General features: G+C 32.1%; 1 protein-coding gene and 1 non-coding gene across 2 annotated transcripts; both read right to left on the bottom strand.

The window, feature by feature from the left end:
* Positions 1–12,573: 12,573 nt before the first annotated feature.
* On the bottom strand, positions 12,574–12,646 carry TRNAK-CUU. Its single transcript has one exon. It is a non-coding gene; the product is annotated as a tRNA-Lys (tRNA).
* Positions 12,647–12,988: 342 nt separating this feature from the next.
* On the bottom strand, positions 12,989–17,963 carry LOC122275555. Its single transcript, XM_043084666.1, has 4 exons — positions 17,727–17,963; positions 17,089–17,165; positions 14,902–16,822; positions 12,989–14,086 (listed from the first exon to the last, which is right to left on the bottom strand). Exons 1-4 carry the CDS (start codon positions 17,896–17,898, stop codon positions 13,416–13,418), a joined length of 2,841 nt encoding a protein of 946 aa, XP_042940600.1. The 5' UTR covers positions 17,899–17,963; the 3' UTR covers positions 12,989–13,415.

The following is a 17,963-nucleotide window of genomic DNA, read 5'->3' as shown; positions in this document are numbered from 1 at the left end:
TACCCAGGACCTCCATTTATAGCGTGATAAGGAAAGAGAGCGTGTAATATCCACCGTCCACGTGTTGAGGTCGTACTTCGTGGTTATCGATGCATATGGCTCCAATTTCCAGTCCAAACCTCTTTCATTCAAGTATCCGTCGTTTCACTTCTTACCCCTCGTCTTTCCTGTCGTATACGCACAGCGGTGGTCACTTCACATTGAGTTTTATTATATATAAATAAAATCGTGTATCTTATAATAATATTAATTTTTTTATATTTAAAATTTAAATTAATATTATTTTTAATAAAATTTATTTTTAGACCAATCACAATAAATTTAATATATATATTAGTGTATAAATATTCTTACAATTAGACTTTTTTTTTTCACATTATAGACTTGTTTAGACAGGAGGATAAGATGAAGTGATTTCATATGAATATTGAAAATCTTAAAATATTATTTTTTAATATTAATATTATTTTAAAATTTAAAAAAATGAAATTAAAATTTTTTAAAAAATAAATTATTTATTATATTTTATATAATAATTTCACAAAATTATAATAATGAGAAAAAACAATATAATTTCTCAATTAAACGATCGATATTAACGGATAAAATAATTAAAATATTTTATATTTTACGCTAAATGAATATTATTATTTCAAGTAATTTCACTGGACATGGAGCGTATCATCGTTTGAAATTTCAATAAATTTTCAAATTAAATGATCATTGATGAGAAAGCGTCCACGTTGCTGCGTTGAAAACTTCCAAGCATTTTATATACGGGGGACTCTATAGCTACCGCTAATTTATTATGAAAAAGGAAAAATATAATTGTAAGTATAATTGTATATTAATTTGTATATTAATTTAATGTGATTGGTTAAAAAGTAAATTTTATTAAAAATAATATTAATTTAAATTTTAAGTATGAATAAATCAATATTAATACACAGATTAATACGCGACTGTACTTGTATATAGCAAAACTCTTAAACACTAAATATCCTGAATGAGGAATGAGTGTTCTTTTGTTTTTTTTTTTTTTTTTTTTTTCCCCTTTAACGATGAAGAAAGTGTAATATTCGGTACCTATAGCATCACTTTTTATTATGTGTCATTTTTTTATATAGATTATTGTTGTTAAAAATCTATATTAATAATTATTTTTTAATAAAATAAGAATACTTAGATAATTTTTTATACTTTAATTTCTTCTCTTAAGAAATGATTTTTAAATTCTTCTATTGTTTTTTATCTACTTTGATATACATTATATCTATCAATGAATAATAATCTAGTCTTATTTTTAATTATTTTCTTTTAAGATGCTTTATTCTTTCTATTAAATAGTTTAATTCAGGTCTTTTATTTTATATTTTATATAAAGAATAATGTTACATACAGTCGTAAGTGTACAAGTATCATGTAATTATTTTGAAAAAGAATAGAATCTATAATTAAAATATTTTTTTTTATATAAATTCTGTATTAATTTATTTTTTAAAAAAAGATTGTAAGATATTTATATAATTTACGATTAAAAATATTATTTCTTAAAAGAAATAAATAAAATCTGGACAATTTCACGCAGTTCATGAGCGCCCATCCGGCCTTGTCATGAACACGACTTTTTCTTGACAAATCACATGTAACTTGAAAGTAAAATTTTTCTTCAAGTGTTATAGAGGTAGCAAATTGAGGAAGTGTCGTGTATTATGTAACTTGTAACTTTTTTTTGTTTTTCCTTTTATAAAAGATGAGGGTGGGTTTATCCACGTGAGTATAGGTGGAGCTTTTGCCAACTCAGTCGATGGAATATATTGAAATTAATTCAGTTTAATATAATTTTAAATTGAGTTTAATATTTAAAAATTTAATTTTTAAATTATTAAATTTATCTTAATTCAAAATTTTTTTATACGTGAGACTCACAATCTTTTTTTAAGTTAACACATCTTTATACGCAGAACTCACAACTCTTTTCAACTTTCTAAAAATATATCTAAATTCATCTAAATACATCTTAATTCATCTAAGGTGAGTCTCATAAAAGTCAGTCAATCATCTCTACTCATTATTATTCATTAAAAACTTAACTGATCTCAACTTAACTCATCATCCAAACGAAACATTTAATTATGCATATGCGTGAGGAGTTTGGTACAAAAATACTCAATTTGGGAGATCAAAACTAATACCAACAAGTCACATGTTGATGTGTGATGTATTAATAATAATTAACATTTTTCTATTCGCAATTAATCCAACTAATCAATTTTATGGGCCATGTAACAAACCTATGGTGGTATTTTTTTTTCTATTTTCTCGTATTTATCTTTTATTTTTTATTTTTTTAACATTGACTAATAAAATCTAGTGGAGAAGAAGGAGAACTTCATAGTTTTGATTTATTTTTTTATGCTAAATCAACTACCTCAAATAATTTTGGTGAGGCAAATGTCTAAAAGGTGATGTAACTTCATTGAATTAGGACGAAAAAGCCTTTCATTTTCAACATTATTTAGCATGGAAAGGTAGAATAAGTTTGGGGGAAGACAAGTACAACCCCGCCCGTCACGCTAATCACGATCATACGCTATCTATCTCACACATAAATGTCAAATGATAAAACAATGACCCCTCGGAAATGACCTCTCATATAATTTAGTGAAATATTTTTGTTCTTTTTTGCACTGCATATATTAACAAAGGGCTTTGCTACATACAGTCGGGAAATGCAGTCGGCGTGCAGTCGGCTGTACGGAATGAATAAAAAAAAATTATAAAAAAATTATTTTATATTCAGGGAGACCTATATGAATTATAAAAAGTTATAAAAATAATTTTTTTTTTCATGTATATTCCGTATTAATTTTTTTTTTACAGTCGACTGCACGCCGACTGCATTTCCCAACTGCACAAATCATTTCTGATTAACAAAAGATCATGTTCTTATTAATTTTTTTCTAACATATTTTTTTGAAAAATAATTAGATTTAAACATGTCGATTAGAAGTCGTCGTTTTGATGTTCTTATTATACTGAGTATACATATTGACGTGACAATGTCAAACTGCGTATTATATCGATTAGATTAGCACTTAATATATCAATTTTTATGGCCATATAAAAAAATTACCCATGATCATAGACTTGAAAAATGATACCACTTTAATATTAATGGACCCTACCATATATCATCCATACTTTATGTTTGTGATTTGAGTAAAACGGAGATCATAACCATATGGGGAGAACTGTGGGAACGAATATAATCACATAATGCAAATTAATTGTGTTAGATTATTTCAAATATTCTTTCTAAATTTACTTTGACTTCTTTTAAAGTTTCCTTTTAATGTGATTTTTTGTTAATCCCATGTTGAAAAGATAAGTAAACTTTTAGTGATTTATAAGTGATTGGGTTTTACAATATGTAAAGTAGAATATAAGAGTATATACACAATAACAGTATCACCCAGTGCATGCACGACGCATAGACACGTTGATGCTTCAGATGCACTTAGCATGTACACATCGTCATAAGTGACCGAATTATTTTAATTCAAATGAAATGATGTGTTTTTTCAATTTTTGTGCAATTATTAATAACTATCAATTTAACAATGACTATTATTTCTACATATTTCCCTATAGAAATTGTTTTGTTTAAATTTAAATAAAATGTTGTATCTGCTGTTATTACATCTGTTTATTTTCAAATTAGTGTTCAAAATTTACAATATGTACACTATATAAACAGTGTTATATCCTGATAACATAATTACCAGATTCTTTTTTGTAAAACTCAATTCAGAAGTGGGAGGTAATATTTTTCTAAGAGACTGATTAACAATCGTTTCACTATTTATAATTTACAATCTCAGTTTGCTATTCTTTTTCTTACAAATTATAGTACAATTTGAAAGGAACTCATGAATATTAAGCGTGCAAGATATGTAAAATGTGATAGTACATATGCAAAATTGTACTACTACAAGTTGTGGAAGAAGAAGAAAGAGAGGCAATGAAAGAGATTTCAAATTCAGTGGAGCTTATATGTAAAATGTGATAGTACATATGCAAAGTTGTACTACTACAAGTTGTGGAAGAAGAAGAAAGAGGGGCAATGAAAGAGATTTCAAATTCAGTGGAGCTTTGGGCAGTAAAGAATGGCTCTCATCTTTGCTTCTCTTCCAACCTCATATCATTGCTTTCTTTAATGTCTACTGCGTATCCAAGCTTTTTAAATCCAAGTCGGCCTTTCCTTTTTGTCTTTTCTGTTCTGTTCTTTTGCTTGTACTATGTATTATTGTATTTAGGGAATCTTTATGAATTATTGTTGCTATTTTCTTTAACTTTAACATTGTTTCAAATTTTTTTCTATTATTGCTGTATTTTTCTTAATATTAAGCTGAGATCAACTTAGTGTTTGTTGGATCATACTGAGATAACTTAATTCAGTTTAATTTTAACATGAGTCTAATATTCAAATACACAAATATCAAATTACTAAATTCATCTCAATTTAAAAAGTTCTTTATACGTGAGATCTACAATATTTTTTAATTGAATACATATTTACATGTGGTCCATAATCTTTTTCAACTTCCTATAAATAGTATTAAACTTATTTTAACATCCAAACACATATAAACTCATTTTAAATGAGTTTTACAGAACTCACTCTATCATCTCAATTCACTACTATATATAAAGAACTGAGTTCAGCTCAGCTCAGCCAAGTCGATCAGTCTTTCCATTTTTTTCTTTTTTGTTTTGTTCTTTGGTTTGTACTATGTATTTTTGTATTTAGGGAATCTTTATGATATATTGTTGCTATTTTCTTTAACTTTAACATTGTTTCAAAAATTTTCCTATTATTGTTGTATTTTTCTTAATATTATTTCCGGTCTTTTTTTTAAATTTTAAAAAAAGTCATATAATGTTTCCTTACAAACTTACTTAATTTTATATGTTTCTTGAAATCCTAATACATTTTTAATTATTAGTACCAAGATGTTGGAATTCAGAAAGGTAAAGTGATAAGATGATGAGAGAGAGTAAATATTATAATAAGTCTGACAGTTTCATATTTATCTTTGTAAGAAAAATATCTTTTAAAATTTAAAAATCCCTCAAGAGAGCTCAGCACATCAAAAGAGTACACAAAAGTACTATAATATTATAATTTTTATTAATCAAAATCTTTTTTTTAAATTTAGTTACAATTATAATTATATACTAATATATATATTAATTTAATGTGATTAGTTAAAAAATTAATTTTATTAAAAATAATATTAATTTAAATTTTAAATATAAAAAAATTAATATTAATATGCAGATTAGTACGCGACCTTATTTGTACATAACAAAATTCTTTTTTTTTTTAAGGTAAAATTGCTGCATTGCTGCTACCGATAGATTTCCACCATTCTCCAAATAAGGTCATTTATGTTATGAAATCATAGAAAAGAGAGAGCCATAACGTATTATAAAACTTTTAAAATGAGAGAAAAAGATATAGAGTTCAGAAAGGTTATGAAACTTATGAATTTCTTAAAGAATTCAACGATATATATAGGCGTACAAAGGGAACTATGCTAGCTTACTATACTGCACTATGCTAGCACTATGCACTATGCATATGTCGGCCAACTCACTATGCTAGCACCATGCACTATGCTAGCACTATGTACTATGCATATGTAGGCCAACTCACTATGCTAGTACTATGCTAGCACTATGCACTATGCATATGTCGGCCAACTCACTATGCTAGCACTATGCACTATGCATTTGACGACTAGATAAATGTGGTCATACAATTCAAGATAGTTTATAACACTTCTCCTTTGGATGACCATATTTAAAGAATATGCCTCGTTAAAACCTTGCCAAGGAAAAACCCTGTGGGAAAAAACCAATGGCGAAGGAAAAAGAGTACAGTATTCATTTGTATCGCCGAGTGCTTTAGGATTGCCTCATTAAAACCTTGCAAAGGAAAACCCAGTGGGATAAAACCTTAGCGAAGGAAAAAGAGTACAATCAGCACAAGTCTTCAAGACATTACTTCCCCTGAAAAGTGCATGATAACAGGTCTTCAAACCTCCACATTCCAATGTTCTGCATAATCTTCTTAAATGTTGCAGTTGGTAGTGCATGATAACAGGTCTTCAAACCTCCGCATTCCAATGTTCTGCATAATCTTCTTAAATGTTGCAGTTGGTAATGTTTTAGTGAATAAATCTGCCAGATTTTTACTTGACCGTACCTTCTTGATATCAATTTCAACTTTCTTTTCATGAATTGCAATGATCTTCTTGTGTGTATCTGAAAGATAACTCGCATCTGTACATCCAACTAACTGTGGACTTGATTCATGTTGATAAAATAATCACAACTGGATCTTTCTGCTCATCACTACTCTTCTGGAGTTGTACTCTTCTGGAATTCTTGTAAATAACACAGTTAGTGGAGAATTCATCAACATTAAACTGCTAACCTCATTTTTTAATAAAAATGGTGGCCAGCCTTTTAAGATCAGACAAGCTCCGCAGATTTTCAACTCCTCTGTAGGTGTCAAGCGTGCTGTCAGGCACCGCAGCTGTCAGGTGTGCTGTCAGACGCCGCAGAGTTATGAAACTATATTCCATCTCTTTTCTCTTGCTTCACGAGAGATGTTGTATCATAGTTTTCTCTATAAAAGAGATATTCAGTTCATCTTCATTCGCATCTCATCTTCTTCACTTTTCTGTAATCATACTGCATTTTTATTCTGCAATCTCTTTCTGCATTTTTATCATGCAATCTCTCTCTGCAATGGCTCAGCAATCTTCTCAGGGTCAATATATAAGGTATTCTGCACCTCGTTCATCAGCTGTTCCTGCTTCTACCACAGGTGCTATCATGCAATATAATGATCTGACTCGTAGGTCAGATAATGAAGCTATCTATAAGCTTGTGAGTCTCGGTACCCGATACTCATCATCCATTGTCGCATTTTCTCAGCGACTGCAATCCAGAACTTGTGGAGTTGACAATCTCCACGAGAATATTGCTATACTTCAGCGACTTCTTCTGGAGTCCAACATGAAGATAGAATCAATAAAGAAAGAGAATAGGAATTTAAAATCCTTGCTTAAATCTTCTTTTCGATTGTCCACCCCTTTAGATAGGGATGCTATGCAGATTCTTAAAGAACAAGAGCATTTGAAGAATGAGGCAAAGTGTCTCAAATTTTTGTAATTCTTGCTTCAAGATAATAAAATAATATTTCACAAATATTCATATTTGTGTTTCTATCTTTTGGTAGATGTTCTGTGTGCTCCCTTTTATTTTTTCTTTAATAATACACACTTCATATCAAACCCATAATATGAATCTGAAATACTAATTGTATTAAAAGATGGTATTTCATGACTAATAACATCATCCATCTTCCCTTTGAAGCCGCAAGGGTTTCAGATTTATATTTCAAATATGTGCAATTTTTATGAGCTCTTCTGGAGCCTCAATGACATTTAAATCATATATATAAACTGCAATAATAGCTTGTTTTTATTTGGGTTTGGATTGCTTTAGATCATATAAGGATCTTTGAAACTTGATAGAATACATATTTCCAGATGTATTCATATTAGAAGTTTCAGACATTTTCTATCCTTTAGGGATTTTCATATATATATCATGATCCAATGATTCATATAAATATGCAGTTAATCATGCATATCCAAACTCTCGGTAACTTTCAAGCTAATAAAAATCTCAATATGATTTCAACCACTTTAAAATCATATCAATATTGTTTCTTCGAGAAACTAACTTGTGATTTCTATATCACATTTTCATATTAAAAGTTTCAGGCTTTTTTTATCATGTATATAAATATCCACTGATATTTAACAAAAATCACCTCTTTAGGTGTTTGGACTTCAAGTCCATATTTATCACATTTTACTTAGTGATATCAATTCTGCAGGAATTGAGAAACTGACTCGTGATTTATATATCACATTTTTATTTCATTTCCATAAATACCCACTGACATTCAACAAGCATCACCTCTTTAGGTGTTTGGACTATAAGTCCCGATGCATCATATTTTACTAGTGAATCAATTCTGCAGGAATTGTTTCTTTCACATTTGGTCAATATTTTACATCGTATTCTTCGACGATTCTTGATTCACTTTCATCATTACTTCTGGTAATGTCAATTGCCATCTCATATGGAAATACATTGTCGACAACAATTTTATTTCTATCCATAATTTCTCCATTATTCATGAAATGTAACGAGATCTCGTTATTTTCAGGTACCTGTCCCTCTTCAATGGAAGACATTTTCATGAAAAACCTCTTCAGGAGGCACTCTTCAAGAGTTTATATAGGAGAATTTTATACAGAGAATTTGGATGGACTTTATTGCTTGTTTTGTGGGTATGGCCTCTTCAGGAGTACCAAATTATTTGTGCCTTTCTCTTTTGAGATACTCTATCTTTTGTATCGATAAGTCTCACATGCCTTTATACATGTCTTTAGACTGCTGAATTTCTTAATTGTCCTACAGGGACTTCAATCCTTGCTGGGATTTTAGCAGCTAGAATATGAGACATTTTTATCTTATTGTATCCAAAATTTAATTATCATCTGAACTTCTGGTTCACATATAATAATCAAGATAACGTCGAATAATTTCATCTTATTTGCTTCAAGCAAATTTTTCTTTTCATTTCTGGTGGTAAAACTTTATAGTAAAAGAATCTTCTGGTTCTTTTATGGACGTCCATATGAAAATCATTCGACTTATTGTAATTGATTTTGGATGATCAAGATAACCATGAAAAGATACAAATATTTTGAATCATATCACCTTTTGATGCATCATAATATTTGATTCAATAATTTGTATAATATCATCTCAAAGAGAAAGCTTACAGCTTTTCCAATACGAGCTTCTGGCCCAAAAAGATATTCATTATCACGTCCAATCTCTTAGTTTCTTTGAATGAAACGTATCATTCTTTTCACTTCAGGGAATAGAATGATATAAATTCATTATCATTCACTTCAAGGAATGATGTAGATCTAGTAATACGTGAATAATGATTTTTATCAAAAGCTCATTATTTTCCTCAGTCACTGATACAGATTTAGAATATATTGTGAACGTTTGCATTTCATATTGCTACTTCAGGAGCATACTCGATATTGCTATTTCAGGAGCACATTCGAAACGTTCATTCAAATATATATTCTTTTCACAATTTCAATTATGCAACTTCAGGTGCATAAATCATAATGAGTTTTTGGTACAAGTATCACTCATATGAGATACTCAATAAAATTATTGATTTAGGGCGATCCTTCAGGGATGCTCCATTTCCATTCTCAGATAAATCATATCATCAATAATTTATAACAAGTATAAAAGAATAAATAAAACTTTCATTACTACAAAATATTGCAAAATATAAAAATATTTTATAATAAGATAAAGGAAATACATTAATTAAAAATGAACACTTTCATGATCAACTCTACCACTAGAATCCTCAAAAAAATCAGAAACATCAAGACTTGTAATATCTTCTCCATCTATAGAATCTAAAGCATATGATGGTTCAGTAAAATTTGTTTCAAATTTTTTTGTTTTGTCTTTTATAGAAGATTGGTATAAGTCAACCAAGTGCTTATCTGTACGACAGATACGAGCCCAATGTCCAGTCATACCACATCTATGGCATCCATCTTCATCTTTCTTTAAAAATTTGTTTTGGGGACCTTTGCCCTTCTCTGAGTTGAACCACTTCTGGTGGTACGGTGTATATCTATTATTGTCCCTTTTAGTGTGGTCACTTCTAGGACCTCCACTTCTAGAGTTTTTCCTACCACGTCCACGCCCTCGTTTTCTTTGAAAAGATGCACAATTCACTTCTGGGAATGATGTAAATCTAGTACCATTCATTTCAGGGAATGATATAGAACCAGTAAGACGTGACTGGTGATTTCTTAACAAAAGCTCATTATTTTGTTCAGCTAATAGAAGACAAGATATAAGTTCAGAATATTTTTTGAACTTTCGCTCTCGATACTACTGCTGCAGGAGCACATTCGAGGCATGAAAAATAGTATATGTCTTCTCTAACAAGTCATCATCAGTGACTTTTTCACCACATAATTTCAATAGCGAGCTAATTTTAAAGAGTGCAGAGTTATACTCACTAACACTCTTGAAGTCTTGCAACCTTAGGTGCATCCAATCATGACAAGCTTTTGGGAGGATTACAGTTTTCTGGTGTTCATATCTCTCCCTTAAATCGTTCCACAAAATAAGTAGATCTTTCACCGTTAGATACTCAGTTTTTAATTCTTCATGAAGATGGTGCCGAAGGAAAATCATTGCCTTAGCACGGTCCTACAGGGACCCTTAATTTCTTTCTTTAATTGTATTTCTCAGGTTCATCGCATCCAGATGGATCTCAGCATCAAGGATCCAAGATAAATAATTTTTTCCAGAAATGTCAAGAGCAACGAATTCCAATTTTGTAAGATTTGACATTTTTTACATATATAAATCAGGAATATAAAAATATATTGAAAAACTTATTTGAAGTAGAGGACTATTAGCTTCAAAATCGTCAGAACTTTCGTGCTAATAACGTGTTATGAAATCATAGAAAAGAGAGAGCCATAACGTATTATAAAACTTTTAAAAGGAGAGAGAAAGAGATAGAGTTCAGAAAGGTTATGAAACTTATGAATTTCTTAAAGAATTCAACGATATATATAGGCGTACAAAGGGAACTATGTTAGCTTACTATGCTGCACTATGCTAGTATTATGCACTATGCATATGTCGGCCAACTCACTATGTTAGTACTATGCTAGCACTATACACTATGCATATATCGGCCAACTCACTATGCAAGTATTATGTTAGGACTATGCACTATACATTTGACGACTAGATAAATGTGGTCATACAATTCAAGATAGTTTATAACAATTTATCTTTTTTTGTTTTTTTTTTTTTTAATTTTTGTATAAAAAAATTTTATATCCTTAAACACTTAAAAAAAGTTCATAATATTATTAAAAAATATTTTCTTAATTATTAAATAAAAATTATCTGAAGACCACATTCCGTTATCCAAACATTTTCTTTATACTTTTTTTTTATTCTTTTTTCTCGGTGATGTCAGACAATGGCTAGATAATGGATGGATCAAAGAGCCCACTTAGATATTCATATAATGGTGGGCCCTAAATGAAGTTCGTCCGTTGGGCGTGGACGGTGGATTCCCTTGTGATATGGTCCAAAAAAGTCCATTTTCACCGGCTTTTGTTCAGTCATCACTTTTTGTTTTTTTTGGGGTCATGGGGAAGCACATGTCTATCTCATCGTAAACATGATTTATGCTGCAGCTTTTTTCAATGGATTTTGCTACATAACTTTTTAACATTTTAATATTTTATTTTTTTTTTAATTTTTATTATTTTATTTTTTATCAAATATTTAATATATAAATAATAAATAAAATAATTAAATTAATTGAAAAAGAATAAATTAAAAAAAAAATTAAAAAATTAAAAAAAATAAAATATTAGAATATTGAAAAGTTATGTAGATTTTTTCTTTCCCAATATGAAGTTTTTATATAAGCCCAAGGACAAGGACTTTTGTCCTTATGCTCCTCCATCATCATAAAAAGCTGTACCCAATTCATGTATACAAGTACTTGATCTGCTTTGAGAATTTATGGTCTTACTAGGGTATTTCTCACATACCTATTTGTTACCAGTGCCATCCAATCATGTTTGGATTGACTTCAACCTGCATTTTTCAAGTGGGTTTCAACTTTGAAGCTGAGTTTCGAGTTATTCTCTATAAAATTAATTAGTCCATATGTCAATTGTAACATTGACTAGCTTTTTAAAATCTTGTTACAAATAATATTAGAGTTGATCCTGATTAAAGTACGGGATTTGAGTCATGTAAATCTCAAACTTAACTCATGTTTTTTTATACTAATTTTGATTGAGAAATGATACTTACAGTTGTGAAATATAAAAGTGTCACATAATTTTTTTTTTAAAATATGAGTAAATAAGACTATGTGACACTTATATGCTCTACAACTGTATGTAACATTACTTATTTTAATTTATTTTAAACCAAATAGTCCTACCATATCTTATCTGTTTATATCAAAACCAAAATGGATGTGGAGATGCTTAGGTTGCATGCATCTGAAGGAAGATAAGATAAAGTTTGAGATGTGTGAGTTATAAAATATGGTGTATTGGGCACCTGTAAAAAGATAACCATCATATTAATTCGTCCTACCTGGTACTCCCATATTTCTATGAAGAACAAATGGAAGCATCACTGACTCAAATAATAGTTATCATGGGAACAATTAGGGGACCGTTGCTTGCCTGGTTGTTCCCCGTTCTATGGTACATCTAAGATATCCAGGAAATGAATTCGAGGTTGCCGCATCATGCTCATGGAGGAACTAAATGCAGACTGCACTGGGAACAGAGGGCGTGGAAAAAGGTAAAAGAACGCCCACCGTGGGGCTCGAACCCACGACCACAAGGTTAAGAGCCTTGCGCTCTACCGGCTGAGCTAGACGGGCTTCACGTTTAAGAGACGAAATTTCTTCACTTTAATTGTCTGCTTGTCTGCCCGCGGGCCACTGATGAAAATTTTCTCTGTTTTTCTTTTCTTTTCTTTTTTTTCTCTGGAAGAGTCAAGGAAAGGATAGGAAAGTTGTTCAACAACTTCATGCCCAATATATATACATATATATTTGGTTTTAAACATTGCATTAGCCAATGGCCTGAATCTCAGAGACACTGGGTTAAGAGTGACAGATTCAGAAATCAATAGGGAATCACTCAACTAAAAGAAGTTCATTTTAGGTGGCAAAGATTCATGGACGGCTTAATATAAAAGGGTATAATGATTTGAAAAATCCAAGCATGATGTGTAAATGATGAATGCTATGTTCTGACATACTCCTAGCAGCCATTTTTCATTGGAGTCTCTAGGGGGTTCTTCAACTCAGCAATTTTCGAAGTGATAGCAATTTATGGAAGTCCAAGGAACAATTTGAAAGGAACCTAACAACTAACAAAGTGTCAACACACATGAAGTCTCTTCTCAGTCCTTCGCAAAAATAATACAGATTATCTTCTTTCACAAACTGTACAGTATGTACCAATGCAACGAGCAACTTCTTTCTCCTTTTATCTAATTTTCTTGTTCTTTTCATGATGTTTTGAGTGAAACATCAAACTAATTAGTAATATAAAAATTAGATGAAAAGAAAAAGAACTTTTTGGTTAAACAAGGTGAATAAGGCACCTTCACAAGGAACTTGTTCTCTAGCCACGAGCTCATGTCTAGAAAACTTCCTCTAACAGGTCCTCAAAAATCAAGTCCTCCAGCTCAAGCCCCACACACTCAGTATCAAATTGGAGATTCATCCACCAATCACTCTTTGAAAGGTCTCTGCTCACAGAGTAATCCAGTGACTGATCAGAACCTGGCCTTGAGCTCAAGTACCAGCTCATAAGTGTCCAGACTTCCTCGAGAACATGGTGTCCTGATGGAATTGGCCTGATGTGGGAAAGGGGAGACAAGAGCTTGGGGCAATAGCTGTATGATCTTCCAAACATCTCCATAAGTACCTCATTTATTAGATCAAACAAAAGTGGGTGACTGCAATTTCCAACTTCTTTTCCAGAAAATTCAGCATCAGGGAGCAAACAGCCTTCCACTTCCTCGTACACTGATGGGTTAACCGGCTGGTCTTCGGAATGCCATGTTGCCAGGGACTCATTCCCACTGAACCCAGATAGCTCTAGTACATCTCTAACGTAATTGAATTCAGCTTTGTCTTTTGCGTCTACTTCAAGATGCAGGGTTTTGGGATCTGAAGGAGTGTTAAAAGGTTCTACTTCCTCAAGTTCTACTCCACCTGCAGCCACTTCAGAAGTATCCATGCCAGACACATGTCGCTGATTGGCCAGATTATCCGGTCTGTAGGAATTTCTGGCCTTTAATTTTGAATCTGCTTTTGTATGACAACCATACGTAAAACATCCATTTCATAGGTAAAACATCCATTTCAGCTGGAAAGCATAAACGTTGGAAGAAAGGGGCAAGTGATTTTGCATAACTCAGTTTTCAGGGAACAAATTAGAGTAGAGAGATGATTCGCTCCAAACTGTACTTCTAATGTTTTTAATATATGAAAATCGAGGGCTGATGTTTGGAAGCAAAAATGTGAAGACTGTCTAACCCATAAATCACCGACCTATGTTTTAACCACAAAAAGATCCCACAAATGTAAACCCACGGATTGATATGACTTGATATGATTATTAGAATGTAAAGCTATTTTTATTATAAAATAGATCTCACGTATCATATGAAATTATGTCAATTTATGTATTTATTTTTATATGATCTTTTTGTAGCCGTTAACACTTTTCCTTATTTTCAAATTAGCCGCAACAAGTAGTCAAGTTCTTAAATCTTTTAGGACAAAAGTCAAGACCTTGCCATATAACATGATAACACAATCAAAGAATAAAGTACAAAATGAGGAAAAAAAAAAAAAGAAACAAAATATATGCGGAAATATAATTTTGAAACTCTAATCTTATAATTTCAATATAATTTAAAATGATAAAACAAATAATCCACTTCAAAAATGGAAATGATGCTACGTACGAAATATAGCTAACCTCTCTAACTAGCAAGAGAGAGGCAGAGAGAGAATAGATGTCCTTGGTGTAGAGGCAGAGAGCATGAGAATAGACAACTATTGAATTGGGATGATAAAATATGACGTAAAGAAAACAGATTGACAAAAGGGAATACCTTCTCCCAAGGAAAACTGTTCAGGGCTCGTGGTATCATTTATGAAATTAGAGTCAGGCAGAGGAGCTGGAATTAGTTCTTCTAGTTTAGCAATGGGTTCCTTCATGGATCCAATATCTTCTGCTATGGAAGACTGTTCAGGGCAGGTTGTGTCCTCTACAAAACTGAAGCCCGGAAGAGAATCCGGAATTAATTCTTCCAAGCTAGCAATGGGTTCCTTCATGGATCCAATATCTTCTGCTATGGAAGACTGTTCAGGGCAGGTTGTGTCCTCTACAAAACTGAAGCCCGGAAGAGAATCCGGAATTAATTCTTCCAAGCTAGCAATGGGTTCCTTTATCCGTCCAAAATCCTCTTTAATGTCCTCATTGCAAGAAGCAATATCCCTCGCTGTCAAGTTGCCGAAATCATCCACATCAAAACCCACCTTAGCATTTGCCTCATTGTTTGCAATTGGTGTTGATCCAACCTCATCAGAAATACATGAATTATTTTCCCCAACTTTTTCTTCAATTTTACTTCCTACAAGTGTGTCTGAATGTAACTCATTTCCCAAATCAACAGGAAGGTCTAGCCTGCTCTGTTTATCAAAAGCCCTAGACATCATTCCTGAAGAAAAAGCACCAGAGGAGTCGCCACTCTGATAGATATATGATTTGAGATCAGGTAAAGAATGAACCCTTGACAGGGACTTTGTGGCGCTTTCTGAAGGTGAAGGTCTCTCTCCTGTAGTTAAGTTGGAACTCTCAGAGATTTGCTGTTTGGACTCTCTATTAAAACTTGTCTCGTACAACCGACAATATCTGTCCACTGATTCTTTGAGGGATGATGTTCTTCTGATGTGACGTATTTTAAACTTTCTGAGGGAAGCTACATCATAATCATCCTCATAACTGCTTTCAGGACTCCCTTTACCCTCTCTATTCACTACAGGATCCTTCAGTTGACTGAGAATCTCCTTCTCCCATTCATTGGGAAATCCTTTGCCATGAGGAATTTTGTGAAGCACAGAATCCATAGCTATCCGATGCCTCTCTTTCCTGCTTTCCTTAATAAAATGCTGTATCTTCTGTTTAACATCCTTGTAACGCTTGATAACGATTTGATTCTCACGTATCTCACCTGTTTTTGTGTTTGGTTTTAGATTTCCATCTACATCATTCTCAACTTTTGATGGCATCGACTTCTGTGATTGACTCCCAATTTGCAACTTGCCTTTTTCTTTTGATCTGCCTGATGAGCCAGGCAAAGGGAATGACCCCCATTTATTCAATCCTATTTTTGCACTCAATGCCTGTTGATTGTGGAAATGTTGGGCCAAAGGAGAGCTTGGATCATTCAAAACTTTCAATAACAAATTCTTGTTTTCATTGATAATGTCGAGAGCATCCCGGAACTCCTTTCTATGTAGCAAACCCTCTGCATTGAGTTCCTCTGCATGCACCAACTTCTTCTCCAACATATCTTGCTCTATGCTGTCCATCTTTGCCACAAAATGTGTGTTGTTCTCTGTTACTAACTTCTGATCATACTCATCAATCTGGTTATTCTCCCTGTATTCTCCCATAAACATGTTGCCACGCTCTTGATCATACCCATTGTCGCTTGTAATTGGGTCCTCAAAACACACCAAAGGGAGTGAATCCAATGTGCTGCTGGTAGCCGAAGAAGGATCATGTTTTTGTTGAAAAGTTACAGGGCTTCCAATATCTGATACCATATCAGTAAGTGGATCCATAATATCTAAAGGTTCCAAATGATGAATGGAATCAATCCGTCGCAAATGTGATCGAGCCGGAAAGGTTGAACTCCGGTGATGCCGGCCCTTCTTTCTGTACATCTCCTCAGAAATCATTGCTTTTATTCGGGCTTTAACAGAACTCTTAGGTGCTGGAGTGTATCGTGTCATCTTTTCTCCATGCTGATACATTTTCAAATCAGAGAGCAATTATTTTCTTGGAAATAAATTGGAAATCCATTCATCCCAATTCTAAATTTTGGATTCTTTATATATATATATATATATATATTTTTTGGTTCAATTTACTTATCATTAGCCTATCAGGATCAGGACCAACAAGAAAGAAAACCTGACGTTCTTTCTATTCTAATCTATTTTTATGTAAAACTACTTTCATAAAAACTACAAAATGCGACACTACCAGCAACATTTTTGCGTCAACTTACGATACGATGTTCCATCTGATCAGCACGATTCTGTTTATGACTGTAGTCATTGGTATCTTTACCTGGATTTCCAACTCCTACATGGAAGAAAACTCATTATAAATCAACATCTTTTTAGGATATTAAAGATATATATATATATATATATATTTATATATTATATCTATAACTTGGAAATGAAACATCTATCAGTTTGTCACAAGAGTTCCTGCAGATACTGATATTGCTTGAAAAAATTGAATAGATCAGAATTTTCTCTAGTTCTCTGACTAAACACATTATGTGATCTTTCATATTTAGTTAGTACTATCAGCTCACACGAGCATTTAATATCTTAATTACCAACACGTATAAGATTTAATCAATTAGAAATAAAGTTTGTAGTCAGGATTTAAACTCAAAATCCGAGCTTGATAGCATGTAAGAGAATGTGTTTATGAAAAGGTTCGGTTTCAGAATTTCCAAACCATTTATGTGGCCTGTTCAATTACATTAAATACAAATAAAATACAAGTGATAACAAATACAACCTTGACGATGCATATAATTTCCCCACACAGACACAAAAAGAAAAAGGAAAAAAAAAAAAAAAAAAAAAAAACAGAAAAAGATATATAGAGTACTAGTTGCATGCTTACCGGCCGCCAGTAAATGCCTACCGCCGGCACGCCTCAAGTGTGTAAAAGTTTTCTTGGCATGACGCCAGTGATGGTACCTAATAATTTGAAGTATATTCCCAGTACATCCCGGATGATAATTACTTTCTACAGAAAGAGAGCGGTCGTTGTCTGAAAACTGCTTCTTTCTCATTTCTAACAAATCAAATGCACCAGCTTTCAAACCTGCTCGATCGGTCGAGCGACAAATGAAAAATT

This window comes from Carya illinoinensis, chromosome 9 (genome assembly GCF_018687715.1).
Source record: "Carya illinoinensis cultivar Pawnee chromosome 9, C.illinoinensisPawnee_v1, whole genome shotgun sequence".
Lineage (NCBI taxonomy): Eukaryota > Viridiplantae > Streptophyta > Magnoliopsida > Fagales > Juglandaceae > Carya > Carya illinoinensis.
Note: the sequence above shows the minus strand (reverse complement) of the source record. Positions and strands in the feature narration are given on the sequence as shown.

Excerpts from the sequence above, each read along its gene's own strand:
- LOC122275555 (XM_043084666.1), bottom strand. The coding sequence starts at position 17,898 with ATGAGAAAGAAGCAGTTTTCAGACAACGACCGCTCTCTTTCTGTAGAA. Across the intron at positions 17,166-17,726 it reads TAGGCATTTACTGGCGGCCG|GAGTTGGAAATCCAGGTAAA; the intron begins GTAAGCATGCAA and ends TCTTCCATGTAG. Across the intron at positions 14,087-14,901 it reads ACAGTTTTCCTTGGGAGAAG|ATTCAAAATTAAAGGCCAGA; the intron begins GTATTCCCTTTT and ends ATACAAAAGCAG.